The 27,965-nt window shown below is 42.8% G+C and overlaps 1 protein-coding gene across 3 annotated transcripts; it reads left to right on the top strand.

Annotated features, from left to right (window-relative positions):
- Positions 1-248: 248 nt before the first annotated feature.
- slc38a4 (solute carrier family 38 member 4) lies at positions 249-27,125 on the top strand. 3 transcript variants are annotated; one of them, XM_077006839.1, is made up of 17 exons: positions 249-390; positions 6,295-6,381; positions 13,318-13,511; positions 13,786-13,879; positions 14,436-14,551; positions 15,652-15,725; positions 15,888-15,980; positions 16,338-16,419; positions 16,708-16,790; positions 16,887-16,945; positions 17,467-17,721; positions 17,939-18,018; positions 18,133-18,233; positions 18,466-18,590; positions 23,542-23,686; positions 23,966-24,063; positions 24,240-27,125. In XM_077006839.1, exons 3-17 carry the CDS (start codon positions 13,399-13,401, stop codon positions 24,342-24,344), a joined length of 1,623 nt encoding a protein of 540 aa, XP_076862954.1. In that variant the 5' UTR covers positions 249-390; positions 6,295-6,381; positions 13,318-13,398; the 3' UTR covers positions 24,345-27,125. The 3 variants fall into 3 exon arrangements, with proteins under 3 accessions (XP_076862954.1, XP_076862951.1, XP_076862952.1); XM_077006836.1 differs by lacking the exon at positions 6,295-6,381 and having other exon boundaries at positions 256-390; XM_077006837.1 differs by lacking the exons at positions 249-390; positions 6,295-6,381 and adding an exon at positions 8,225-8,347.
- The last annotated feature ends 840 nt before the right edge of the window (positions 27,126-27,965 follow it).

Here is a 27,965-nt window from a genome sequence, read left to right as displayed (position 1 = left end):
AATAAATAAAAAGCTGTGTTACAACAGGCAACTTTTGACCAAACGGTTGCGTCCCTGGAGGCCATCAGTTACCAATCAACATTGATAACCAATATGACATATCAACACATTTGAACGTTTAGCAGCAAGAAGCTAACGAAGGGGTCCATAGTCTCCTCTCTAATTATATTTCCTCCGTCGTGATGGACAAGCTCCCACAGACGACCACCATGCAAATGGACTCCCTGTCTTGATGGTGTAATTTGATGCTCGAGGAGGGTTACCATCACATGGTGGAAATTTCCATGGTCGCTTCTCTGTTAAATGGGTATGGTCTAGAGGACCAAGTATCAGACGTCCGCCTCTTCCTATCGCTTCTGAGAGATTTGGAGTAATTTACCGACGAATCAGGTGGGTAGTCACAAACAACAGTTTATTTGAATGCAACGAGACGTAGTTATTCTAGCTATTTGTGCTACCTGAGCACATGCATGCAAAAAACGTGATTCAATTTACTGCAGCCCAGCATTACCTAAACAGGTCAAAATAATATATAACCTGAAATATGTATGTTGTCCGGCGTGTAACAACAGTTGGATTTTAACGAAGTAAACGAATTTAATGTACTTGTTACCAGCAAATTATCTATAAAATCAGCCACTGAAGTAAATAAGCTTATCTGCCTAAATGACTAAGGGGTGTAACCTCGCAGGAGGTAAAGTACGTTCCATAAAAGTAAACAAATCTCAGAGCACATGTAAATAGATCATGCATACGACTACAGTACTTGGGCTCAAAGGAGGTTGCTTGCTGTCGTTGGTTTAATTTTAATTGTATAATATTTGACAATTTGTCTTCGTGTATGTAAGGCACAAAGCATTGTATATTGCAGCGCGCGTGGCAGCGCTGACATTTAGCCCCCCACATCTGTGGAGTCTTTATGCACTATTTAGCCAAACAAAGCTGCGCTATATTTTATCGCCTGTGTGCATATCAAAGATGGATTTGTAAAAAGTAGCTAAGGGTAAAAAAATAATATTAAACACGCAAATGTAGACTACGTAGGACTAGAGACATTTTAGGGAAACATGTTTGCTTTACTTCTGTGGAGAAATATTGATCGTCTCTAGAACGCCGTACCTTGCAGGCGTCAATTGTGTTTTAATCAACTTGATCTTTTATGTTTATGTGTGTGGAAGCGTCGGGAAGGTGGGGGCGAGGCTAGTGTTTTAGATTGCCCGCGAGAATCCTACTGTTCTCCTCCATGCATTAGACCTCGAGTCTGATTAAAGAGTCGGAATTAGCGTTTAGTCATAGTGGATAGTGTTGTGCAGGTGTACTCTAAAACGATTTTGTTGTGAGAAAAACTGAACTTTCTGGCGAAGATTGTACCATTTAAATTTGTCTTCTCGCCATTTACGTGATAGTTTATCCACAATAATTGAGCCTAATTGCCACCACACAGTTAAAGTCATTTCAATGAAAAACTCTTGGCTGGTTTCTCAGAAACAAAATTATTTGACGCAAAATATATTTGGTAGCCAATACTGTGGTAACGTTGGACATTCTCGAAGATTCGGGGATTAACAGTGAGGTGTAAGCCCCGCCCATTGGTTAGCGTTATGGATTCTCACTGTAGCTGACGTCACGTTCGTAACATTTATTAATATTCAATGAGTTGTCGGTACATTTTGATTCAATTAATTTGAATTTGTTCGCCACCCTACGCATAAATTAACTGTGGTTTTGTTTGATAAGTTCGTCATCCTTTATTGTTTCATGGTGTTTTAAAATGAACTGTTCAAAGGTTACCACTTCTGAAGGGTTTCTTGGAACTTTTGTCTTCTATTGTATTTTGGAAATGTTAACACTGATAAAACTACAATAGTAGGCTATCATGTTTTTTTTTCACAAATTGTACAACTACGTCTTCACAGAGCCTTATATGGTACAACAAAACAGATTAAATCTAACATAGCTGAATGAGGTTTGCAATTCCATGGTATCTAACCTTGCATCCGTGAATAAACATGCCACCCAAACTATTCCTATTTCCTTTAAGGAAACCTCAAAGAAAGCTTTATACTAGCCACAAAAGATGAAAAACCTATCTTCTGAAAAAGTTGAAGAATATCTGAGATGAGAATAATCTTTTGGGGGAATTTCTTAGTCTGTATTGCTTTTGTTCTATATTGACATATTGGTTGAAAACTGAAAGTATTTTCATATTATATGCCTATTATTTCTTTTATGTTAATCTATAACCTTCCATTGGTTTCTAGTGTAGAATCTAGCAGCAGTTCTGTTTGCGATTGATTACTGAGAACAAACTCAGCATGTGAACTTTATACAGATGCCTTTTGGTACAAACTGACCTGAGCTCACGTCACAGTGTCTGAACAGAGATTCACTCAGTCACCAATGCAAAAAGCTTGAAGAACTGCCCATATAACCTAACTCAAATTCCTTTGTGTTTGTCTCCTCCAAAAGATTCACAAAACAAAAAGATACATTTGTTTAAAATTCCATTAAATTGAGACCTCTCTAGCAATGTTAGAGTCCCTACACGTTTTTAAACAACCAGGAATGATGAAGGCAAATACCAATTGCATTGAGATTGATGCAGTTATTATAGAAAACAAGGATATCATACCCTTCACCTGACATCCATCTGCCATTTGACTTAAAGTTGTGATGTTATGGAGTTGAAGCAGTCTGTTGTGGTTTACTGGCTCTTCATAAGTTTCAAATGTGTGCTGATGTTTATTTCCTCATTGTCATATTGACCTCCACAGTTTAATAAGCATAATAAGCACGTCCTTCTAAGTACAGTCTTGCCTTTGAAAACACCCTGATTGCAAGGAAACAGCAGGTCCTGAATTTGGCTGAGACATCATACCTGGACAGGGCAGTCTGTGGGTTTCCTGAAAGTACCTGAAAAAACACAACAACCACACATGAAGATCACATATCATCCACTTCACTCAGATACTAAGATGAGTTCTGAGCTGAGCCAACTAGCGATGGCCTGTATATGTACGTTGGATAACCCACTGAAGGACTCCATGGACGTTTTTCACACAATACCCTTTAGTATTCAAAGCCACTCATATTAGATCAGTTACAGCAAGCTGCTAGAAGATACCAGTCGTTGCTCATGTACACTGCTTTGCAAGATGTTCATGTCTGTATTTTCACCCAGGGCTCACATTAATTGCATCGTACATTAACTGGCCTAAGAGGTAACTGATTGACCCCTGCAGATGTGGGCCAAACCTTTCAGAGACAGGTTGCCTTCAGTCAGTATCAGTTTACCCAAGCTCATCCAAACCCACAGACCATCATGGAACGTTTAGGTGTAGGGTTATAGAGTGTCAAGCTATATATACAGTAGGTAGTCATTTAAATCTAATGGCTTTCATGTATCCAATGTGTATTTTTATCTTTTTCCTAAAATATAAAGTGAAAATAACATTCACTAAGTTTTTTTTCTGTTTCAGCCAACCATGAATAATTTTAAAATTATTTAAGAATACTATAAAAAAATTATATAAATCATTACAGCTCGCTGTGTACATGTATCCTCAGAGCAGAAGTGGTTTTGTTGTAGATATTCAGCATTACTGTCAGTATACCCCAGACTTCAGGCCTCCCTCTAGGGTAGTAGGAGGAGGTAGGAGGAGGTTTTACCACCATGGAGTGCTGCCCTTAGTTGCAACACAGACCGCACCAGCTGGGGGAACAGATAGAGTCATTCGACTGGGGATGCATTCACGTGCAAAGGTCTGATCTTCAGCTGGCTCAGAAATGAGCTACACTTGTGTCTGATCTTCTTCAAGAAATATGCTAACATTCAAACTGGCAGTCTGGTTTTAGCTGGAGACGAGATTCCTCTACTGAAGGAATTGTACTGTACTGTACTGAATTTTTCCTCTTTCATTTCTACAGTTATGCTTGCAAAGCACCACTTTCTTACCTTAACAGGCTCTTCAGGTTCTCAGGTCATTCATCTCACTGAACTTCAGTGTAGGCCCAATGCTAGATGCAACTAATGTGTCAGGAGTGAGAGGTTAAGAGGACTGATATACTTAAAACCATGACGGTATTCCTCACAGCTTTGTCAGTGTTTTAATAAGTTATATTTAACGTAATTTATTTATACCAGTTAAGCCCTGGTTAATCATGAAGTTGTCTGCAATTCTCAGTCCTGTGTCTCATCTAGTTAATATACATTTAAAGGATGTGAGCAAGTGTCATGTTTTGACTCATTTCTGCCATGTGACACTGCTGACTGTACTGCAGGTTTTGGACAGTGCAGACTTGCCCTGTGGTTGTTTTGGGATGCATTTCAAGGTTTTATTAGTAACAGAGAGCAAACATGGCTCAAAGCTAGGTGGGTGTAGCAAGTAAGGTCATCCCACTTTATTGATATGGATTTATTAGTTTTTTTGTTTTTTCATAGGGTATCAGTATTATAACTAAAAATGTATTAATTCACAAAGCAAAACAAATGTCAAGCCAACTGAAATGTGTTGGAATTCTTGGTTTGTCCCCAATGTTTGTACCCATGTTGATCAGAAAACAACGACACTCAAGATGCTATGTGACGTCGTGTGAAATTTCTAATAATTTAAAACTGAGATGTATGTCGCAATGTACAAACACGCCTCTAAATTATGATATATTGGACTTATTTACTTTTGGTTTGGTAGTTGCGCAGTGCAGGTCAGCTCTCAGTGATATGGTGACATCTTTCTCATGGCATGGTCAGAGAAACATATTTTTATATGGACGCTTATTTGTTCTGAACGGCAGGCCTAAGTTTAATATGGCTAAGGTTAAAAAATTAATAGAGAGTTGCATAGCTGCAGTGAATGAAATGCAGTTTTTTGAACATTGAATTGATAAGCATTTTCACCAAAGGATTGTATGAGATATCATTCATGCTTCCATTACATACCCATTATGGTATTTTACAGAAGAGCCATCTGTGAGTTTAACCTTTCACATTTTGTTGTGTCACTGATCTTCCAAAAGACGAGTGAATCAATAAAGTCCAATAAGGTCATGGGTGGAGGCCGTGCGCTCCTCTGCATGCCAACACAGAGGGAAAAAGCAGTTCTTCTTAAAACTACAATTTAGTGTTAATATTTTTCATTGTTTTCCTGTACTTCTGTGTTCTTTTACTGCATTTCATGAATCAGAATTTGTTATTAACAACTTGTCTGATTAAATATCTGTAGCTGGACTTTTCTGGACCCAGTATCCCACAGTCATTAGATCAACAATGTCACCTGTAGAGCAGTTTAACCCTCTCCCAGCCCTTCAGACCATTGCTCTCCACTGTTTGACTGTTCGAAATAACACTGATCCTACCAACATAAAAACTATGCTTACTGCTTCTCTTGAAATTAATGTATTAATGTTAAATTAAGATCATAAGTTTGGTGATGAAGGTTGCACACCAAATTATGCATTTCTTTATTTATTTCCTACGAAAAGCATTTGGTCCTTTTACTTTTCTAACCCTTCACCAGACCAGTATTACTGTCTTTCATATGTTACCGTTTATTGTTTCCTTAGAAAACATACATAAAGCAAGAATGTAAACTCCTACTGGACCATTAAACTCATCCTTGCAGCCTGGGAAGGAGACTGCATGAAAGGCTTTTAACTAAGTGCAGTGTGATTTGTGGACAGCTGTGTCGGGAGATGTTTGCTTGAAGGCTTCAGAGAGATGCCAACTCACACACATGTACCCGTGGATATGCTCTGATTGCACGCTTGTTACATCAGCTATGTCAAATATCTGCAGATAATGGTTTTAATAGATTTTTTAAGGAGTGCGTGGGATTTGGGATTCAACCCTATAAAGATTTTATGGTTAAGAATTTCTGAAAGGCTTAGCTTAAATGACAGTGGTGATGTGTCTTGGTATTAGTGTTTAGAGAATGTCTTGGTTCAGACACCCCCCCCCCCTCCTCCTCCCCAGTTTGTTGTGCCTGGTGAACGTGACTGATGACTGGCACTTGAGTTGTACTTGACTCCCAATGTGTTCCTGTGTAGCCCGTTTGGTCCAAAAAGATGAGGTTCCTCTGCCCTCTCCCATCTTCACAGGCCTCACGGGGACTTGGGTTTAATTGACTTGGGTAACATTTTCCATGCCGTCAATTAAAATTCTATACACTTTGTTCCTTTCTGTGGTCCGAAGAAAGATCCAGACGTTCTTAGACTGATACTGGGAAAGGCTGATTTTCTGTGTTTAAATACTGACCTAAGCTTGACTTCTGGTTGGCATGTACTGTCACACTGCAGGTGTGGACTGGAAGGGTGAACTCGGGCAGATGTGGAATGTTACATTACAGTGACATGAGCAGGAGGCCTGCGGCAGAATGGAGATGAGTTAAACCCCCTTTATGCCTTAATGTACTCTAAAAACTGCTCAGTAGAGCCCAGCTGGGTGTATTATTTTCAGTAAGACAAAAAGGATGTTGTTATTTCCATTTGGCCTGTTTCTTATGAGGGGAGAATTGTATGCTTCTCCTAATGGAAACTTTTTGTTTTCATTTCTTAATTTATAGCATGTCCAATAGGTAACACTGTCATACCAATAACACCTGGCTGTTATAACGTAAGAGATGGAACCAGGGCCAAATTTACCAGAAGCTTCATAACCCGAAAACGAATGCTAAAAAGTACATTGAGCATAATACTGAACACGCTGTCATTTAAGATGGTCTTAACACTGCAATGCTTGTAGTTGCTTGTGAGGTGCACTATGATGTGGAATTGAGATGTTTCTTCTATGTAAACAGACGTGTACTATACCTACTGTGTTGTATAGTTGGAAATCAGACAAAAAAGGCCATCCAACTCACCCTCATTGACTCTGACAATCAGTTGTAAATTTAGTATGTTAGAATGTTTTATTTTCTCTGTTAAAACATATTAAATGGATTCTGCATGGGACTCTATCTACACAATATGTTTCTTAGGTTGTTTCTTCTAGGAAATCAGTGAGCGTAGAGCGTGTGATATAATGCGGGTATGATCTGAGGAATCTGTACAAGTTTCCTCGTGCGAGTGCGTGTAGGTGTGTAATGCGTGTAGGTGTGTAATGCGTGTAGGTGCTTGTACGTGTAGGTGTGTGTGCGTGTTGGTGCGGTGCGTGTTGGTGCGATACGTGTAGGTGTGTGTGCGTGTTGGTGCGATACGTGTAGGTGTGTGTGTGTGTGTGTTGGTGCAGTACATGAAGGTGTGTGTGCGTGTTGGTTGTTCTGAGTGAGATAGCGTGGCCCCTCTGTTCTGAATGAGGTGTCACGTGTGACATGAACGTGAGTTTGCACCTAGTGTGGCACCATGCATGTGTTTTGGCATGATGCCAGGGTGAAGTGTAAATCCATTGCTTTGTTTTGACCTGACCCTTGAGCCAAAGCTAGTGATTGGCTCTGTGTGTTGTCCCCTGTGCTTTGGAGAGGGCTTACTCCATATAAGGAATGACCATCACCAAGAAAGCTCTTGAGATGAGAAATGCATCTGCATCCAGACAGTAAGAGGGGATTTATTTGACCAGATACGAGACACTTTACTGTTCAGGTTTGAAATTGCATACACTGGATTATTTGTTGGATAATATAGAGTGAATTGGTTAGTCACTAGTTACGTATGTGACTAGACTGCTTTGTGTTTGTAAGAATATGTATAACATTGTAATGTTTAGAATGTCTGAAACTTCCAAGTGAAAGTTATTTCTAGCATCCACAGAATGCAAATACAAATATGTAATCTTGTCTTTTAGTTTGTTTTAGTGACATTAACACATTGATTTTTAGTAGTAACAAAATTGTTACTTGAACTGTCACATTTACTCAACCCTAAACAATACTTTTAAGAGATTACTGATGTCATTTTTAAAGATGGTGGGTTGGTATGGCATTACACGAGAGCTATTCTGTTCATATATATGCTGGTGTACAGTAGCTTACTGTTTGTTTGTTTGTTTGTGTGTCTGTGTGTGAGAGAGAGAGAGAGAGAAAGAGAGAGAGAGAATATGCATAATGGGAATTAGTATATCAAAAGCTCATCCTCCTCATCCCAAATCATCAGAGTAAACAGTGACTGATGCAATGCATGTTATCTTGTCCACATTGTGCGGATCCTGTGTGCCCTCTGTCTGATGACGCAGGATGGGGAGGGGGGGGGGAGGAGGGGGGGGGGGGGGGGGGGGGGGGAGCACTAGGGCAATGACTCGCACTGTATTAGACCTGATTGGCTGAGGTGGGCCCTCCCTCTACTCTTTATAGTGGCCACTTACCTGAGGCAGTATAAGCAAACTTTCCTCCTCTCAGCACGGAACACTATTCTAACTGTGAGTACTTTACCTGCAGTAGTCTAACTGTGAGTACTTTATATGCGACTGTGAGTATTTTATATTTTTAACAGCTTATCATTCACACAGGAGCCAACCGTGCACACCTGATACTGAGTTTAAAGTCATTAGAAATTCAGCAGATACACATTGTTTTCATGTTCAAACATTAGTGTGTGCAGCTGTTTGCTAATGCTGACTTCTGTTAGAATGTGTGGCTGTCATCTTGCCTCAAGGGCTTTGTGGCTTTGTGGTTGGTGTCCAAACTCTGTGTGTGTGTGTGTGGTGGATATTAGTCCTAGCATGAGGTGAGTTTGAAGAGAGAAACTTTTTTCTTATTGTAAAACACAGTAGCGTCATACAGCTGCCCTTCGGAACTGCTCCAAGAGTCTTCTGATGGAGAGCTTGACTTCTCAGTATGCATGTGCTATTTCATTTTGCATTTTGTACTGAAGTGAGTTAATGTCAGGAAAATGTGTTGGTTTGTGTTGGAATGTGTGGTATGGTTGGAAATACAGATGAAATTAAATGGTCTGTTACAATGATAAATTGATTAAGCTGCAAGATAGTTATGACTTTATTGACTTTGCTGAAATATCTATATTTCTGAAAAATACAACGGTCCACATAGTAACAGACATAATTACAAGCATATCCTGTAGCTACATGTCACAAATCCAAATACTTTATTAGATAATCTGCTACAATGATAAACAATGATAAACAACCTTAAAAGGCCATAAAAGAATGTTAGAAACCATGTTATAAATCTTTGTGCAGTTAATGAATGAGGTAGTGCAATTAAAATCGAATCTCTTGCAGCTTGATTTTAATTGCACTGAAATTATCAAATTTTCATTCTGACATGAAAACAAATTAATCACTACGCTTTGACCTTATTTGTGCAGTAGTGGTGGTTCTCACAGGACTATGTTTGTCACTACTACTACTACTACTACTACTAGGAATGACACATAGATAATTGCAAAGATTTGTTTGATCATTTAATTGCATCAAGTAATGGTGGTGAAGAACCTTTGTGCAGAGCGCTGTCGGTCATGTCGCAGAGGCACTGCGGGCGGTGGAGTATGTCTACTTCCACTATATCATCCATACAGGCAGGACAGGTGGAACAGGTCCCGCATTACTATTACTGTCAAATATTAGCCATGCATCGTTAAAGGTTCATTTAAAAACTACGCCTGACTTTCAGATTGGCTGGGAGAGAAAACCCAACACTGCATACACTTGCCAGTGGGTCCACAGTCTAACGCGTCATACAGTACGTACAGAACCTTTTGGTATAGGTTTTGGTGTAGTTTTAAAAACTTATTTTTGGTAATGATTTGGATTTGTTACTGTGTAGCTCGTTTGTTAGAAAGGAAACAAATTATGAAAGAAGAGGTATGCACTGCAACCATTTGGTATAAAATTCACCCAGAAATGAAGGAAAACCTGGAAAGTGCTATGATTGACAGTGTGTCACAATGCCCAGGTATGTTCATATGCAAATCAACCACACCTAGCTTGCTGTTCCCATGAATCAGAGTTTTCTTTATCCAGTGACGTTCAGCGCAGTGTTGGCTCTCTTAAGGGCCAGGAGTGCCTCAGTGGAAAGTTTTCAGCTCTTGGGCCAGAACAATCCTGGCTGCACACGTTAGTCCTATCAAAGAGAGCTTTGTGTGAGGAATAGGAGAATTGTGGGTAATTGATGTACGAATGGTTTGGCAGTGTGGTCTCATTTGCTGTCTCATAAAGTATTACATAATGCTTTCCTTCTCGCTGGCACTGAGGGGGGAGAATTTTCTGTGGTTTACCAACACTACCATTTTGGCTCTAAATTACTATTGCAGGGCTTGAGTTATGCTAGGTTTCAAACAGCTGTCAGCAGGAATGATCTTCAAAGACCAAGTGAGCTGGGGTGGGGGGATCAAACTGGTGAATTTATGAGTTATGTTATAAACTGCAGAAGGTGCTGCATAATATCTTATGTCAAGGTGGGTTTTTTTCTCAAGAATTGCTAACAAGGATTTTCAGGTCAGAATTCACTTTTTCGAAGTTCTTCATTCACCTTGGTACACCACTTCCTTTTATGCCCAAAATGCACTAAACCTACCAGGTTGGACCTCACCTGTCTCCTCTGAAGGGAAGCACCAAAGTAGTATCCAGCTCTGGGAATAGTCAAACTGGAATAAATGCTTTAAACTAAAAATCAGTCGGCTGTGAATCCAGTGTGTTCTGTGTTCTGTGCAGTGAACAACGTCATCAGTAGTTCTAGATGAGATTTCATCAGGACTCCTGTGGGTGTGATGCTTACTCTCCAAACTCTTTCAATCCTGACAGTGTTTTATTTGCACTCATCATGTGGAATATTACAGCATTGTCATAGATGACGCTGTCCACAGTTAGCACTGACAATTCCAATTGTGGCATGTAGCTAATGAGCTCTGTGCTGTTGTTGGCAAAAAACAAGTTGACAAGCCTCTTAGACAGACCTCCCTCGGTGACTTTTGGCACAGTCTGAGACAATAGTGTCTTCCTCCATTTTGAATGAAACCAGAATTTCCTTTCTTCTAGATGGTTATGAAATGCTGATTGGTCTATAGGGGAGAAGAATTGGCTGTGATTGGTGTGTTTATGTAACAATCAGTGGTTTATTTATAACCATTAGATAGTTTGAAGGTTTGAATGTTTCAGTATAGCATTTGTGACTTGGCAAACTGCTGTCTGCTTGAGCACATACCCAAAAGGATGCAAATACACTGCTCAAAAAAGTAAAGGGAACACTTAAACAATACAATGTAACTCCAAGTGAAACCAACCTGTTGTGCAAATGGAATAGACAACAGGTAGAAATGAGAGGCAATAAGCAATAATGTGGTGACCACAGACCTTTTCTCTGTTCTCATGCTTTCTGGCTGATGTTTTGGTCACTTTGGCATTTTGTCAGTTCTCTCACCATAGAGGTAGCATGATGCAGTGTCTACAACACACAGATGTTGCTCGGGTAATGCAGCTCATCCAGGATGGCACAGCAATGCGAGCTGTGCCATCCACAAGTGGGGCTTGTGCTTACAGCCCAACACCATGCAGAGCGATTGGCATTTTCCGAAGAACACCAAGATTGGCAGATTCACCATTGGTGCTCTGTGTTCTTCACGGATGAGAGCAGGTTCACACTGAGCACATGACAGAGTCTGGAGATGCTGTGGAGAAGGTTCTGCTGCCTGCAACATCCTCCAGCTTGACTGGTTTAGCAGTGGGTCACTAAAGGTGTGGGGAGGCATATCTTTGGAAGGCCGCACAGACCTCCATGTGCTAGCTAGAGGTACCCTGACTGCCATTAGGTACCAGGATGAGATCCTCAGACTCATTGTAAGACCATGTGGTGGTGCAGTGGGCCCTGGGTTCCTTCACGTGGCTGAAGTGTGTCAGCAGTTCCTGCATGATGAAGGCATTGACTGGCCAGCCCGTTCCCCAGACCTGAATCCAATCGAGCACATTTGGGACATCATCCAGCAACTGCACGTTGCACCACAGACTGTCCAGGAGTTGACTGACGCTTTAATCCAGGTCTGAGAGGAGATTCCTCAGGAGAACATCTGCCGCCTCATCAGGAGCATGCCCAGGAGCATACATGCACATTAATGCCACAAACATTACCGAGCCTCATTTTAACTTATCTTGAGGAATTTCCACTGAAGTTGGATCAGCCTGTCATTTAATTTTCCACTTTGATTTCCACATTTTGATCCACATTTTGATTCCATATCCAGAACTCAATTTTATCATTTTAATGTTATTTTGTTCTCAATGCATTCCACTATGTAATAAATAAAGATTTTCAACTGGAATATTTTATTAATTGAGATCTAGGATGTGTTATTTTAGTGTTCCCTTTATTTTTTGAGCAGTATATTTGCAAACTGGACTGTGAAAATAGTACACACAAAAGAGGAGCCCCTCCTCAATGCTTTCTGATTGTTTTTCAGGTGTTGGATTAGCCTCTAACACTGAAAACACCTGCTGTAAAACTGGGTGAACAACAAACCGTTGGTGTTTTTAATTGAAATTCAGTGCATAAACATCTAAGGGGCTGTTCAGCAAATGCTGTGTAACATCCCGACGGCTTCTGTGTTTCCACAGTATGGGAAGACTTGCCAGTACAATTAAATAATTGCTGTACACTGTGAGTTTCCCATAGCAACAACAAAGTGTCACAGCTTGTCAAAGGCTTCACACCATGGTGAGCCTCTGTTTGGATATGTAAATAGTGTCTCATTCGTGCAGTTCACAAATGCCACTGAGACGTTCCTTACCTACACATAGAGAACATGCTTTAGGGAATGTCACACCTTGCCCTGCCCTGCCCACCCCGCCCCTGTGTTAAATGAGCAGTAAGATACAGATTATAGACATTATATGTCATCCACATATATATGTGTGTGTGTGTGTGTGTGTGTGTGTGTGTGTGTGTGTGTGTGTGTGTGTGTGTGTGTGTGTGTGTGTGTGTGTGTGTGTGTGTGTGTGTGTATGTATGTATGTATGTATGTATAGTTTGTGTCCACACTCTAAAGAATAATCGTCTAGAGCAAAACCGCATAGGCTGCATCCTCTCTCTCTCTCTCTCTCTCTCTCTCTCTCTCTCTCTCTCTCTCTCTCTCTCTCTCTCTCTCTCTCTCTCTCTCTCTCTCTATATATATATATATATATATATATATATATATATATATATATATATATGTGTGTGTGTGTGTGTGTGTGTGTGTGTGTGTGTTGACACTGTCTGCTATTCGCCCATAGACATGTCATATCAAGTCTGTCAGGTTCCCATGTGTTAACCCTTGCTGTTTTCAGTTCCAGTGCCATTTTCATGACACTGCCTGAGTACATGTGCGCAGGGTTTCTCATGACATCGTGCTGCCGTGGCCTGCGTTCCCTGACCAGCAGCCCTGTCTCTTCTTCCCCAGAAAGAGGTTCTCCGCGCTGCCGTGACTACGAGAAGAGACCCACCCCCTGCACTTTCCCAACTTTCCCTCTGTTTGCGCGCCATGGACCGTATGGAGCTGAAGCAAGTGAGCACGGAGGCGGACGACGACAGCAACGACAGCCTGGACGAGCGCTTCGCTGGACCAATGGAATCTGAAAAGACCGCGATGAGCAGGTCAGTAGCCACACCCACCCTCCACACCCACCTTTGTCTTATACGCAATGCCTTCTCCAAAGATCTAGTGCTTTTCAGAGAGCGTGAGTGCTCACACAGAGCTATAATCAGAGCATACACAAACTCTTTCCTTTACATCTGAATCATTGGACAGATGCAAGTTGTGTAAATGTCGTGTCCATATTACATTTGCAGTGTTCATCCTCTCCTCGCTCCTACAATAACCAGCTTTACCAACCTCCTTCCTTCACAATAAACAACTTCTTTCTTGCAGTCAATATATGGACGAGGACGACGCAGAAAGTCAGAAGTTCCTCACAAATGGAATGATGAAAAAGAAGAAGTTTGAGGAGTATCATGAAGAATATGTAAGAACATTCTTCAGTGACAACAAACGAGTTGAACAGGCTGAGCGTCCTACTCAGATGAATCAGTACACAGAGCTCGCTGGTTTTGCGGTAGTGTAACAGCATAGCCACTGCATGATTTTTGATATGGCTGCAGGCAACATATATTTCAAACACAATTTTGAAGTTTGCTGTACTGAAGAAATAAGAAACCTGATGAGACCGGAGTTTCTGCAAGAGCACATCCAGACTGTATTTTTTATGCGGTGAATACTGCCAGTCCTATTCAGGCCGCTCTCTACCACTGTGAAATAGGAGCACAACCGAATACTTCAATAATCATACTTGCAGAACTTAAAGCAGCTGTAATCAACACTTTGCTTATGAGGACTGACAGTCTATTTATGTCTCAACTCCCAACCACCCCCATGCCTCTCTCTCCCTCTCTCCCTCTCCCTCTCTCTCTCTCTCTCTCTCCCTCTCTCCCTCTCTCTCTCTCTCTCTCTCTCTCTCTCTCTCTCTCTCTCTCTCTCACTCTCTCTGTCTCCCTCTCTCTCTCTCTCTCTCTCTCCTGCAGCACCCGGGCCATGCTTCTGTTGGGATGTCTGTTTTTAACCTCAGTAATGCCATCATGGGGAGTGGGATCTTGGGCCTGTCTTTTGCAATGGCCAACACAGGCATCGTCCTGTTTCTGTAAGTGTGCACCGTACTTACTGTATGTTCTGGATGGAGTTTCGAGGCTGCGCCGTGCGGGGTGGCGGGAGTGGGGGTGGGGGTGGGGGTGGGGTTAGGGGGTGGAGTTTTGGGTAGGGTGAGGTGGGGGGAGGGGCCTCCTTCTCTGCCCTGCAGACTGGAGGGGTTCTACTGTGAAATCTGTCATGTAAGTAAGGCAGACGCCGGTGCTATTTTTGCTGATGGAACTCCCATTCATTGGCCTCTTCCTTTAAAACCAGATCTCGGGTCACTGAGTGAAACATACATGTGTGTGAGACACTGCGAGAGAGAAGGAGACATAGAAGAGAGGAAGGACACTGCAGTGAAATGACTGCGTTAAGAGAAGTAGAGAACCACTGGGGGGCGGAGCTGGCCATCGTTCTCTGTTTGTTTGGAGACGGAGTCCCCTGTTCTGAGTGACAGCGGACAGCTGAATGGCTCAGTCACTCTGACCTCAAATTCTGCCCGTAGCATGAGGACGAAGAGTGGGTCTGGCTCAGCTCTCACGTGACCGTGGGCGGCTCAGTGTCAAGTCCCATCTGGGCCTCTCAGCTCTCGCTTCTATTTCTGTGCCGCTGGAGCGATGGGTGGCCAGCGTCCCACTACCCTGTCAGCTCTTACAGCTGTGATGGAAAGATTCAGAGGTTTCCCCTTTATCACACCTGCATCTCTTTATTTCTCTCTCACGCTCCCTCTGTCGGTTCTTGGTCCTGCACTCTGTCTCTCGTACCGTGACACGGTGGTGGGCCATGAAAGATGACTGGGTTCAAAATGGAGACCCTCACGCAGGGCTATGGGCGAGACTGAAGGCCTCTTCTGAATGCTTAAAAAAAAAAAAACCTTTGTGCCATGGTTCACTTACATTCACCTGCCAGGATTGTTTTAGTAGACCTCGACACGGACTCAGAGTGTAGTGTTATGTTCTGCGCAAAAAAAGGATTGAAAAAATTTCTCTAGTTTTGCAGTAATTCTTCAGAAAGAACGCGAGGGCTCCCTAGCCACTTTGCAGCATAAAAAAATTATGTGTACATGTTCACGTCCAGAGTGAATGTTGAGATTATTCTGGTTTTGCTTTGCAGTGTTCTCCTCTTGGCCGTGGCTATTCTGTCACTCTATTCCATTCATCTGCTGCTGGTGACGGCGAAAGAAGGAGGTTAGTGCGTCAGTAGTCTCCTTGGGGGGGGTGCATACATGCATGTGTGCAATGCAAAGGGTTATAAATAGTACTGTAGCCTGTACTCTGTTGTGTGTGTGTGTGTGTGTATGTGTATATATTATATATCTGTTGTACACATATATATCCTCTCGTTGTCAGGTTCCCTAATCTACGAGAAGCTGGGTGAAAGGGCATTTGGCTGGCCTGGGAAAATGACTGCGTTTGGGTCCATCATCTTGCAGAATATAGGAGGTGAGGAGAGCTGTCTGCACATGTGCTTAACTCTTATTCAGGGTGTGTGTGTGTGTGTGTGTGTGTGTGTGTGTGTGTGTGTGTGTGTGTGTGTGTGTGTGTGTGTGTGTGTGTGTGTGTGTGTGTGTGTGTGTGTGTGTGTGTGTGTGTGTGGTGTTTTTGCTCTGTTTGTGATGAATTGCATCTGTGTGTGTACTGTGCTCACCCTGTGACCCCATGTGTCAGCCTGTAGTACTGATTAGTAGCTTTGAGTTGACCTCCTGCGGTAGTGATGGATGCAGAAGGTGGAGCTGTGGTGGAGTTGGTCAAACTGTCCCATGGGAGCAGGTTGTGACTGATTGAATTGTTTCTGTTCAGCCATGTCCAGCTACCTGTTCATAGTGAAATACGAGCTTCCCGAGGTCATCCGAGCCTTTCTAGGACTAGAGGAGATCTCTGGGTACGTGCAACCTTCTGAGTGTGAGGGCCTGCATTTGTTTGCTATTCTGTAATGATGTTTAATGGGTCCGGGAGTGTGCACGGGAGAGTGTGCACGGGAGAGTGTGCACGGGAGAGTGTGCACGGGAGAGTGTGCACGGGAGAGTGTGCACGGGAGAGTGTGCACGGGAGAGAGTGTACGGGAGAGAGTGTACAGGAGGGTGTATACGGGAGAGGGTGCACGAGAGGGTGTGTACATGAGAGTGTGTATGGGAGGGTGTGTCATCTCTACTCTCTGGTTCCCCTGCAGTGAGTGGTACCTGAATGGAAACTACCTGGTAGTGTTTGTGTCTGTTGGAATTATTCTACCACTATCCCTGCTCAAAAACCTCGGTAAGACGTGTGTTTGCTTGTCTTCATGTGTGATTGGTTTTTCTATCGTATTGTGTGTATTTGTATGTGTGTAACATTTCTGCTCCTCTTGTGCAGGCTACCTGGGCTACACTAGTGGGTTTTCTCTCTCATGTATGGTCTTCTTTGTGTGTGTGGTAAGTGTACTTTTGTTTTTTTTTTTGTCTTTTTTTTTTCAAAAACACCGCTAAGTAAGAATAGAACATTGGGGATGAGATGAGAAGCCTGTAACAGTCTCAGCCTGTTACTGAGATGTAATACAGGAAAGGCTGGAGTCAAACGTTAACACCACTGAGTTAGCTAGCGCAATGGGGCCTGGTTTTTGCAAATTCATTGATGCAAACACGAAGTTCCCAAACCTGCCTCACTCTCTCTCTCTCTCTCTCTCTCTCTCTCTCTCTCTCTCTCTCTCTCTCTCTCTCTCTCTCTCTCTCTCTCTCTCTCTCTCTCTCTCCTATCACTCTATCTACCGCTCTGGGCACGTGTGATCCACAGCCACCTAGTAATCACTAGTGTGTGTGTGTGTGTTCTGACTGCACAGATGGGTTAAAAGCGGAGGACAAATTTCGATTGGGGTGTAAAAATCACAATTGACAAAATATGGCACATTTCATTTCATTTCACTCTCTCTCACTCTTTCTCACTCCATGTCTTTCAGTTAATTTATAAGAAAACACAGCTCCCCTGCCCTCTGCCATTCTTTTTCCACCACACGTCTAACGTGAGCTTAAATGGCTCGGAGCTGCTGGGGCCGCACGCGCTCCACAACAGCTCCGCTCTGACAGCCTTCACGCACCTGAGCGACACTCACCTGGACCCCCACGCTCCTGCGGCCGCCGCCCACATCTCCGAGGTCCCCTACGAGGACTACGAGGACATGTGCACGCCCAAGTACTTTGTGTTCAACTCCCAGGTGAGAGCGGCGGGTTTGTGCGTCAGACATGTTGTAACACGTCAAGATGCTATTTGACTTGAACATGTATGTGCGTGTCAATGTTTACATTTATTTTATTTGAATAAAGACGTGTGGCTGGGTTTTGTTGAAATGGCTTAGGCGTAGCAGCAAACCGTCCCTATCATATGGAACTCCTTTAAGTTGAATGGATCGATCTGTATATCTTTTCCTCTAGACTGCATACACTATTCCCATTCTGGCTTTTGCCTTTGTGTGTCACCCAGAAGTCCTTCCCATATACAGTGAACTGAAGGAGTGAGTAGAATATATGTTCCTATCTTGCCAGCAAAAATATACAGTAAAACAATACATTTATTTGTCAATTTTGAGTTTGATCTGTTACATGTGATTCTGTGTTGCACATTACAGTCGCAGTCGGAAGAAGATGCAAAATGTTTCTAACTTGTCGATCCTGGCCATGCTTATAATGTACATGCTGTCTGCGCTGTTTGGCTACCTCACGTTCTATGGTACGCTCCTTTACCTATACACAAAAGGCTTTTACACCACCTTAACAGAAGATGCAGGAGGTGCATGCTGTTTCTGAGCATCTTCTCCCCCTCCTCTAACACCTCCCCTACACCTCCTCTGACACCTCGCCTCCACCTCCTCTGACACCTCCCCTCCCCCTCCTCTGACACCTCCTCTAACACCTTAACACCTCCCCTCCCCCTCTTCTGACACCTTTTCTGTGGCCCTCAGATAACGTGGAGGCCGAGTTGCTTCACACCTTCACTAAGGTGTACAAGTTTGACACCCTGCTGCTGATGGTGCGTCTGGCTGTGCTGACCGCAGTGACGCTCACTGTTCCCATCGTCCTGTTCCCCGTGAGTACCACGCATGTGCTCGCACTCATACACACACACCCATACAAACACACACACACAACGCCCCACCCCCCCAAACACACACACACATGTTCACATTCACATACCTGCACAAACACATACACACAGACAGGTATGAAAGTTCATAGCAGCATAATGTACATTGTATATTCCCAGCTCAAAGTTTTATGTTGCAAGAACATTCCCCTAATCTTTCTTGTAGGTTATGGAAATGTCATTTTCAGTGTTGTGTAAACATTCATTGTATCATTGTGTGAAAGCGATATTCTAATAACATCACAGATATTATTTCACCATAATGAGCTCTTCTTTTATTAATAAATCTAAAACTACAAGGATTTTTCTTTAAAAGCATAATTTCTTTTTAAATTATGTTCAGTTTTCCCCCTACATTTTTAAGAACCTTCTTATAATGCTCCCTGCTAACGATTTCTTGGTCTGCTTTGTTAAATGACACTTATCAGTTACACTGAGAACAGAAAATCTGATCTCCGTTGATGTTTATGATAATAGTGAGATAAAATTGATGCTATAACAGGCAAAATACTGTTTATCATCTCTCACTGCTTACACACACCCACATGTAAACGCTTAGACACCGGGACATGTTTGGCGCTGTACTGTCAGTGTTGTGCACATTGAAATAGGCTCTAAGTCAAGCAGCCTAATTATGTGGTTGTTGGTTGTGAATGTGCTGTTCAGTGGTGTCTCCGACTGCCTGGGCAGTTCTCTGACTGTTCTGCTGTTTTCTCCAGTCTCGAGGCCAGCCTGGTGCCGAGCAAAAGCACACACTGTTCCCTCATGAGGTCACTAAATGTTAGCAGCCTGAAAATGCCTCGGTGACATTAACCTTCTCTCCTAAGCAGTCTCTCACAACTCCACCCTTCACAGCTTCACCTTTCACAGCTCCACCCACACTTCTCCACCCTCACTGTTCCAGCTCGGGTCCAACTTCGGGTCCCAGAGTTCCCTGTGGTGCACTTTGCCAGAGAAACACTCACAGATATGATTTACCACAGCACATCCAAAAGCTTTGGCACAAAGCCCACGATTTGTGTGGCTACCCACATGGCGCCCTACATCTGAGTGGTGAGGTTTTAGCCTCACCTTCCCTAGCTGGGGTGAGCAAGAGTGTCAAGTGTGAGATCTGTCACTGGAGCAGGGCCCTAAATGGATGCAGCTATATTAGGGTCCTCCATGGACACCTCTCCATGAGAACATCAGGCCCTTCTAGGATACAGTACACTAACACTTAGACATTTGGAAACATGCTTGACATTTTCCTATTTTCAATCTCACCCCTGAATGGCTGTGATGTTCAACTTGCATAGCGGGGCTAAATCAGATTAAGTTTAAAGCTTATTCCTGGTGTAGCAGGGAGTTTCAAATCATTTAGAGTATGTTGAGTAAAATGTGTGTCTGATTTTCTTGAAGTCGTGTTTTTGCTCATTTACCCAGAGTTCTCTTCTCGGGCAGACCTGTGATCTGTCCACTTGGTGGCGCTGTTGTGTAAGAATACCCTTACAACTGAAGTAGAGAAGAAGAATTTTGTCAAGTTTCAATTAAGCTTTGGGATCGAATGGCCATTGAACATCATATCTATCACGAGGCGATCTCACATACGCAAAATTGCACTTGTGTTCTGTAATTAGATCAACAAAGCAAAGGGAGCGCTCATTCATGATTACACATACATGGAGATCCTTGAAATGAGGGAAGTAGGAGAGGAAGCTTAAAAGGGTGGGGGTGAGGGTGAGGGTGGGGGTGAGGGTGGATGGAATATTCCACTGTACTGAACTGGAGCTGCGCACTGAGCCTGACCTTGGGGAGACTCAGACAGTGCAGTTACACTGATCTACCACTGGAAGCGCTCCAAGTATGGCATCAAATGACTCCAACTAACACTGGAGATTCCTTCTGTTCCCTGGTGTGTGTGTGTGTGTGTGTGTGTGTGTGTGTGTGTGTGTGTGTGTGTGTGTGTGTGTGTGTGTGTGTGTGTGTGTGTGTGTGTGTGTGTGTGCGCGCGCGTGTGTCTTTTTTTTTTACTTCAATTCTTGTTGCATAATTTAGTTCCAAAAGTTACCACTGCGTTTCTAGTGTAGCATGTCAGAGAGATAGTACAAAGTGATAATACAGAGATATAGTACAGAGTGATAGTACAGAGTGATGGTTCAAAGAGATAATTCAGAGATATAGTAGAGAGATAGTACAGAGTGATAGTTCAAAGAGATAGTTCAGAAATATAGTAGAGAGATAGTACAGAGTGATAGTTCAAAGAGTTCAGAGAGACCATTCGGACGCTAGCAGCAGAAGGATATACGAGGCATTTTGTGTTCCTGGCATTCCTTGTCCTTAACATTTCTAAAAGGTCACACCTCTTCCAAGAGAGAGAGAGAGATTACATTTGCTTTGTCTTTGGCCTGCAGAGACCTTGGCTTAGTAACAGTGTAAGTGTGATAAACCTTTTCTGTTACAATTTGCTGGAATGGATTAATCTGCTGGGCTTTCTTAATGGTGAAATGCACACAGCTTGACTCTTATGATGACATAAGGAATACGTTTAGTTGATCACACAGCTTGACACAGCTCCTATGATGACTTGATTACAGCTTGAGTGTGTCAGTGTTTTTTTTTAAGTTCAGAGATCACATGGTGGCATATGTGTTGTAGTCATGTAGCTAATTATATGTACTGCAGTATATTTTAATTAACTCTTCTCCCATTTGTCATTTTTATAACATAAATATTGTACTAAATATGGATTTGTGCATTTATACATAGATTTGCAATGAATATTGTTTAAGGCCCATTACTGTTGCAAAATAAAGATTGACTTGCACCGTTTGTAGCCGCTTTGCTGTCTATGGTGTCAGTGAGAGGTTACAAGTGTAGGGGAGGTTTGAGTTATGACTTTGAGGTCTCTGTGGGCCTTTTTCCAGGACTATGCTAACTCTGTGTCATCAGAGCATGTATGTCTGTGTAATTACCATGACAGTAGATTGAGTTTGACGACCTGCAAAGCTAGCAATGAAAAGTCAAGCTGACCGACAGTGGTCATCACCTTTTACAGAAAGCAGTTTCCTCGTGGTGTTGAAGCCCAGTTCTGGTGGGAAGAGCAATCACTCTGACTCCAAAGCTTATGGCCCCAGTGCTTTGTTGAGTTCTCACCACCGGCCCGTGGTTCAGGGCAGTGGTCCGCTGCCGTGGTAACTGACAGAGCGGAGAAGGCCACTGCATGAATGTCGCACGCTCACTCCCTCACAGCTCACTGGAGAGCGCTGAAGTATTTCAGCCATTAGTGCTGCAGAACCGAAATGTCACACCCAGGTGGCAAAAAGCCCTTTATGTAAGAGACTCTTCAAAGAGTAGCGGCTGGTACCACCCTACCGTATATCCAGCACTAGCACCTGGCAGGAGGAGAGAGTCGTGCACTGGTTCTGAACATTTTCATTAGATAAGTGCACTTAATGTGAATCTTAGAATTTGTTTCTTATTTCTTTTCATCTTTGTTGTATATTGGATTATCACTATGTCATTTGTTCTTGTTTAATTAAGCAAATTTTTACTCTAGCCATTCATATAGCAAAGTTGCAAAATGTCATGGGACTTTAACTTTCATAAAAAAATTAAAAAAAAACTTTATAAAATATTTTCCTGTATGTTTTATGGCTTCTCTGATCCTTTAAACCAGTCATTAAGGTAACTGTTGATTAGAGAAGCCAACATGGATGTCTTGTTAGTGGAATTAGAAAATGCCTATTGCGTTAAAAAAATATATATTTTTAAGTAACCTGGTAAGTTTAATACTTTCTACCTCACTTATATCACATTTCGTGACAGTTACTTTACTTTTAAGATGAGTCAGTTTTTGCCCTGAAGAGGCCCACACTCTGTACTAAAGTTCAGAATAGAGTTCAGTCAACCTCGTCGCTCTGGAGAGAAGAGACGTAACTCACGCGAGGTGGTGTGGGTGAGACTCTACTGCTCCTGCTGTGAGCTGGCTGATGCAACCCTCTCATGCCGTTTCACAAGCTGTACGCACAGCAGGTTAATCCGGGGCCCCCGGGCCCCGCCCTGTGTCCTGTTCCTCTTCGCCCTTCCATCGTTGAACTTTCCCCCAGTGCACTGCCTTTCCCAGGCCTGAGGTCTGAGCCCATAAAGCCTCGGTCCTGTGACTCAGATTCTGCTAATAACCTGCAGTCTCTCATCCACCTGTTCTTGTATTTACATGTTTATATTGAAGTATTTACACCGTGTGTGCTCGTGTGCTCGTGTGCACGTGTGTGTGTGTGTGTGTGTGTGTGTGTGTGTGTGTGTGTGTGTGTGTGTGTGCGCGTGTGCGCGTGTGTGAAGTGAACTCAGTTCTCATATGGCTCTTATGAACTTATGCCTCATTAAGTTATGGTTTTCTGCTGGCCTACTGCAGGTTGAAGAACATTGTAGAAGGTTGTCTTCATATTAAAAATAAAGAAGAACCAATTACCCTGCTTAATATAAAAAAGAATCTGGCCATATTGCTTTCATAACTTGTTTTATCCAGCTACAGTCCTTTATTAGATATAATATCCATGCTCAGTTTTAATTAATGAAATGGCCATTTTTCATTTGTTTTTAGTTAAACACAAAACTACAATATCCGGTTCCTACACAGAGAGATATATTCAACCCGTTATACATACAAATAAGTTGGCAGTGGGGTGAGAGGTGTGTGTGAGAGGTGTGTGAGAGGTGTGTGTGTGTGTGTGTGTGTGTGTGTGTGTGTGTGTGTGTGTGTGTGTGTGTGTGTGTGTGTGTGTGTGTGTGTGTGTGCGCTATTAATAGTATGTGGGTCCTATGTCTGTGTGGTGTATTAAATGTTTGTTTTTTGTTAGACTAAGAGAGTAATCTAAATCTTTATTTAACCTATTGTTATCCTGGTATGTGCACTCAGATCCGATCTTCCATCACTACGTTGCTGTTTGCTGGGCGAGAGTTCAGCTGGATCAGACACATCCTCATTGCCGCAGCCATTTTAGTCTTCAACAATCTTCTCGTCATCTTTGTCCCAACGATCAGAGACATTTTCGGCTTTATAGGTGAGCTATGACATCCTCCTGCCGAATGCTTCCACACTATAAAGATTACAGAAACATATGTACAGTTTACATAGTGTCACATAGTGTCTTCAGAGCTATTGTCAATGGTTCCTTACAACACACAAGCAAAACATCTCCACTAAAACTCATAGTTTGGTTCTGATGTGTGTTCTATTTAAAAATCTCAAGAATTTTGAGATGTATCTAAAATTGATCTGAAATCTAACCATGATCAAACATTGATCTGATTCTGATGTCTTTGATGTTTTATTTCTGTAGGCTCCTCCGCTGCCACCCTGTTAATCTTCATTCTCCCCGCGGCCTTCTACCTGCGTCTGGTGAAGAGCGTACCACTCAGATCCCCCCAGAAGATATCAGTAAGTGCTCACCACCGCACTTTGACCTGCACGACCTCAGTTGACTATGCTTCCCAGCTGCCGTTCACATTATCGTCACTGTAGCAAAAGTGGCGTCGTCGCTCACACTCTCTCTACGTTCTCGCATGGTCCTTGCTGATCCACCAATCACATCACATCTTCCCTTCCATCTGCAGGCAGCCATCTTCCTGGTGGTGGGAGTCATCTTCATGTTCGGCAGCCTGTCCCTCATCATCCTCGACTGGATCCACAATCCCCCTGGCTCCACTGATGGTCACTAAGCAACCTGGAGCCTGCCACGTCCCACCCTGACCTCCCTAAAGACACAGACCCAGTATTATTCTGAGCCATATGTCAGTCATATCACAGACTTCCCACACAGTATTAGACGCAGGCGTTCAGCCAGACGCAGACGTGATCTGCCTGTCCCACTCCGCCCTCTCTGTGTCGCCACACCATCGTCCTTGGGTGTCATTTTGCCTTTTTGTGGTTGTTGCTGGTTGTTGTTGTTTTGATTTGGTTGCACATGGGAAATCGAGATTTCAATCTCCAACCGCAACACAGAGAAGAGCTGGAGTAATTACACTTGTGTTTGATCTGTCTTGAGCATGAGAGCTCTCTATCTGGATGGGTGTGTGTGGGGGGAGGATAGAGAGAGTGACAGAGAGAGAAAGAGAGAGGGGGAGGGAGGAAGAGGGAGAGAGAGAAGGAGACAGAGAGATGCTGAGTGTGACCTGGCTGCCTTCACTGCAGGAAAGATGTCCTCCATGTTTGGGGAGGCCATTTTCTCCATGTACAAACAGCACTTGTAGATTGTGTCTCAACATTGTTTATATATGTTAAGTATGTTTAAAACTCAGTGTGCGCACAGGAGAGTTCACTTGTACGCTAACAAACACTCAGTTTTTGTTTTTCCCCCAGTTTTTTGTTGTTGTTGTTGTTCTTGTTTTTACTTTTTTAGTAATTGAACAACAGTATTTCATTTTAGATGTAACTAGACTGGTAGTTACCTGTTGATGATCAAGTTCTAGTGTCTCTAAGCTTTGTGAGGGAATTGGTCCAATCTTTTTTTTCCACTAGCTGCATGCGCGGCTTCGCTGTGACGTTGTGCTGTGCGGCGGAAGCTGTCGTAATGGGCTGCTGGAATGTACTGCTGAGCCAGGACTCACGTCAAGTGGATTGTCATTTTCTTTCATGTTGTTTTTACTCTGTAACTCGTATACCAAGCTACGCAGATGAGTTCTGCGCAAGCACACGTGAACATCCTTAACTGACTCGACTAAAACGGGAGGCTTTAGTATCGTCGGCCGTAAAAGCTGAGGGTGAATCCTCTGTGTCCAGCGTCATTCCAACTTCGGTGCTGTCGCTGTCAGTCTGACTCTGAGACGGATAAAACGAGACGACCGCCGGTAACCTGAAACCTGAGCGTCCATCACTCACCGCAGCTCGGGATACCGGTGGATACGATGTGTGTCTCAACCCCCTGTCTTCATTGTGGTCGGTATTATTTTGTTGAGTAAAAGCCAGGGTAGGAAACCAAGAGCTCTCGGAACAGAGGTCAGAACATGACTCAGCACTTTTTTAAACCGTACTGTAAAGCTCGCGGGGCGGCAGGCAATTGCTGGAGGTTTTCCAGTAGCCTGCTGGTTTAAGACTGCTGGCAGGACTGTTCAGTGGATCAGGGCAGGTTCTCACTCTTGGCCCTGGGTTCCACCTCACAAATCAATTTGGCTGAAATATCTTCTTTAATTATTTGTAATCTATTTTAGTTTTCCCAGGAAATGAAAAGTGCAGTTTGTCTCTTATTGCATGGCATTATAAATCAGTCAGAAGTTTGGATCTCTTATTTCTTGTTCGTGCCATGCTTTGCTGTATCAATCTGCCATATGTCTACAAGTTTGGGTACACAGACTATCATGACACCAGACATAAGTGTCAAAGCAAACACCACAGATTTCATTCTGAGCGTGTTTCTTTTTGATCCAGCCAAAGTGGACAATATTTATAGATCCTTTGTTGATCTACTTGGATATAAACAAATGGATATTTCAGATGAAATGGTATATTTTGTGCATGTTTAGGATCATGGTCTTTTTTGACACTTGTATATTCTTTGTAAATAATCTGCTGTAAGCTACACATAGATATTGTAGGGTTGGGAAGGGATAGCATCTCAAGTGTTTACGAACACAATTTTAGTATTATGTATTTTAGATCTTGGTCTTATTCTTTCTTTGTTTGTTTTTATTTTTGTCTTTCTCATTTGAGCTTGCTTTGTAAATTTGTTGAAAAGTTGTATTTCTATCGATCTGTCATCCACAGCCGTTTTTATGAATGAAATGTTTTTGTTTGTTACTTGATTGTTTGTCAGCTGATGACCGATCTTGCCAGTCAAACAAGCATGGGCATCTGCATGGCACGTTGCTTTCAACATGACGAACCTTGCTGCTTCCCAGGTGTTGTCCTGGCGAACACATACCTGCAAGGCCTGGCCTTGCCGTGAGGCTGGAGACCTCACACAGCTGCACACACCGTGGCCAATCAGAGCTCTCCGCTCACTGTCAGACAGGCAGCAGTCATTCTCAAGTCCGTATCAGCTTCGCCGTCTGACAGCCTCACGCTGTTCAGGCTGCAGCTCTGTGCCTTGACTCTCCCTCAGGTGTTTATCCAGGGGAGTCCAGCTGAATCTGTGGAGGGTTCCTGTGTTGATGGTTTCTTCCTTTCCCCATACCTCAGTAGTTTTTTCAAAATTTATTTTATATTTATTACTGTACGTTTACTCTCACTTCTGCTTGACCTTTCATATTGCCTGTGATGATGCAAAAGTCTTAAAACTAAAAGACCCTCCACAGATAAAGCTCAGCTTGCTCCTCTGAGCCTTCTACCTGAGTGCCATTGAACCGCTGTTGAACCCATGTGAAGCACTGGCATAATGTTGGCCAACCAGGCTCTGCCTCCTTTGGATCAACTCTCGTGATTTTTGTATATTTGCCACATCCCAGGGTTTTTTTGTGTCAGTGAAGCTGTTTCAGTATAATGAAATAAAATTATTAAGAAACAAACATTCTCTTTGTGCAGTCCTGGTGTTAGACTGATTTTTTTTTTGTACAATTAGGAATCTCAGAATTGACCTGAGAGAATAATAATGTGTGAGTTGAATAGCAGTGAGCTTCTGAGAGGGCGGACAGCACATTAGGAAAAGGATGTAGACAGATATCTACGCCAGAATATGACAAATGTTAAATGTGTGAATTTTAATCTTTAATATATGATTTTGTAATGATATAAATAAGGTACAAAACCACACTTCAAAAAACTGGAAAAATTGGAACTGGCAGTTAGTAAGTATATGACACATTGCTCTGGCCCCACATCATGTGCGACACACACACACACACACTTTATTCCCATGACCTGTTGCTGCTCATGTATCTTTTGTTTGCAGTCACAGTTTAAATCCATAGGTTCCTGGTGTCAGTGTTGCGCATGCCAGCTGTCCATGCTGTCCATGCCAGCTCTGTGCGTGTAACCCTGCTGGGCTCCAGCCCTTCGGGTAGTTGCCAGTGCTGCTAGCTGTTGCTATTTCCCAGCACTTTGAGCTTCTTCTGATACTGCTGATCATTTTGTGAGCTCAAATCATGTCATAGACAATAATCTCTTGACCTGACATCCCCTCTCTCCCCCTCTGTGCCACCCATGTCACAGTATGATTAAAGAGGTCAGGCTGACATTACAGTCCACCTAATTATAGAATTCTATTCATAAGTTCCTGTTAAAATACACACTGCATACAGCATTTTAGAAATGAGAGATGGCAGAGGAACAGTGGCCAATGAAGTTTCTTAACTACAGAAGAGGTGTAGGCAGCAGTGAAAGCTACTTACGTTCTCTCTCTCTCACAC

The sequence above is a fragment of the Brachyhypopomus gauderio genome, chromosome 5, assembly GCF_052324685.1.
Source record: "Brachyhypopomus gauderio isolate BG-103 chromosome 5, BGAUD_0.2, whole genome shotgun sequence".
In the NCBI taxonomy this organism is placed as follows: domain Eukaryota; kingdom Metazoa; phylum Chordata; class Actinopteri; order Gymnotiformes; family Hypopomidae; genus Brachyhypopomus; species Brachyhypopomus gauderio.
The sequence above is the reverse complement of the archived record's forward strand: the minus strand, read 5'-3'. Positions and strand labels throughout refer to the sequence as shown.

Coding starts and splice junctions, on each gene's coding strand:
- slc38a4 (XM_077006839.1), top strand. CDS start 13,399: ATGGACCGTATGGAGCTGAAGCAAGTGAGCACGGAGGCGGACGACGAC. Junction 16,946..17,466: donor TGGTCTTCTTTGTGTGTGTG/GTAAGTGTACTT, acceptor CATGTCTTTCAG/TTAATTTATAAGAAAACACA. Junction 17,722..17,938: donor ACTTTGTGTTCAACTCCCAG/GTGAGAGCGGCG, acceptor CTTTTCCTCTAG/ACTGCATACACTATTCCCAT.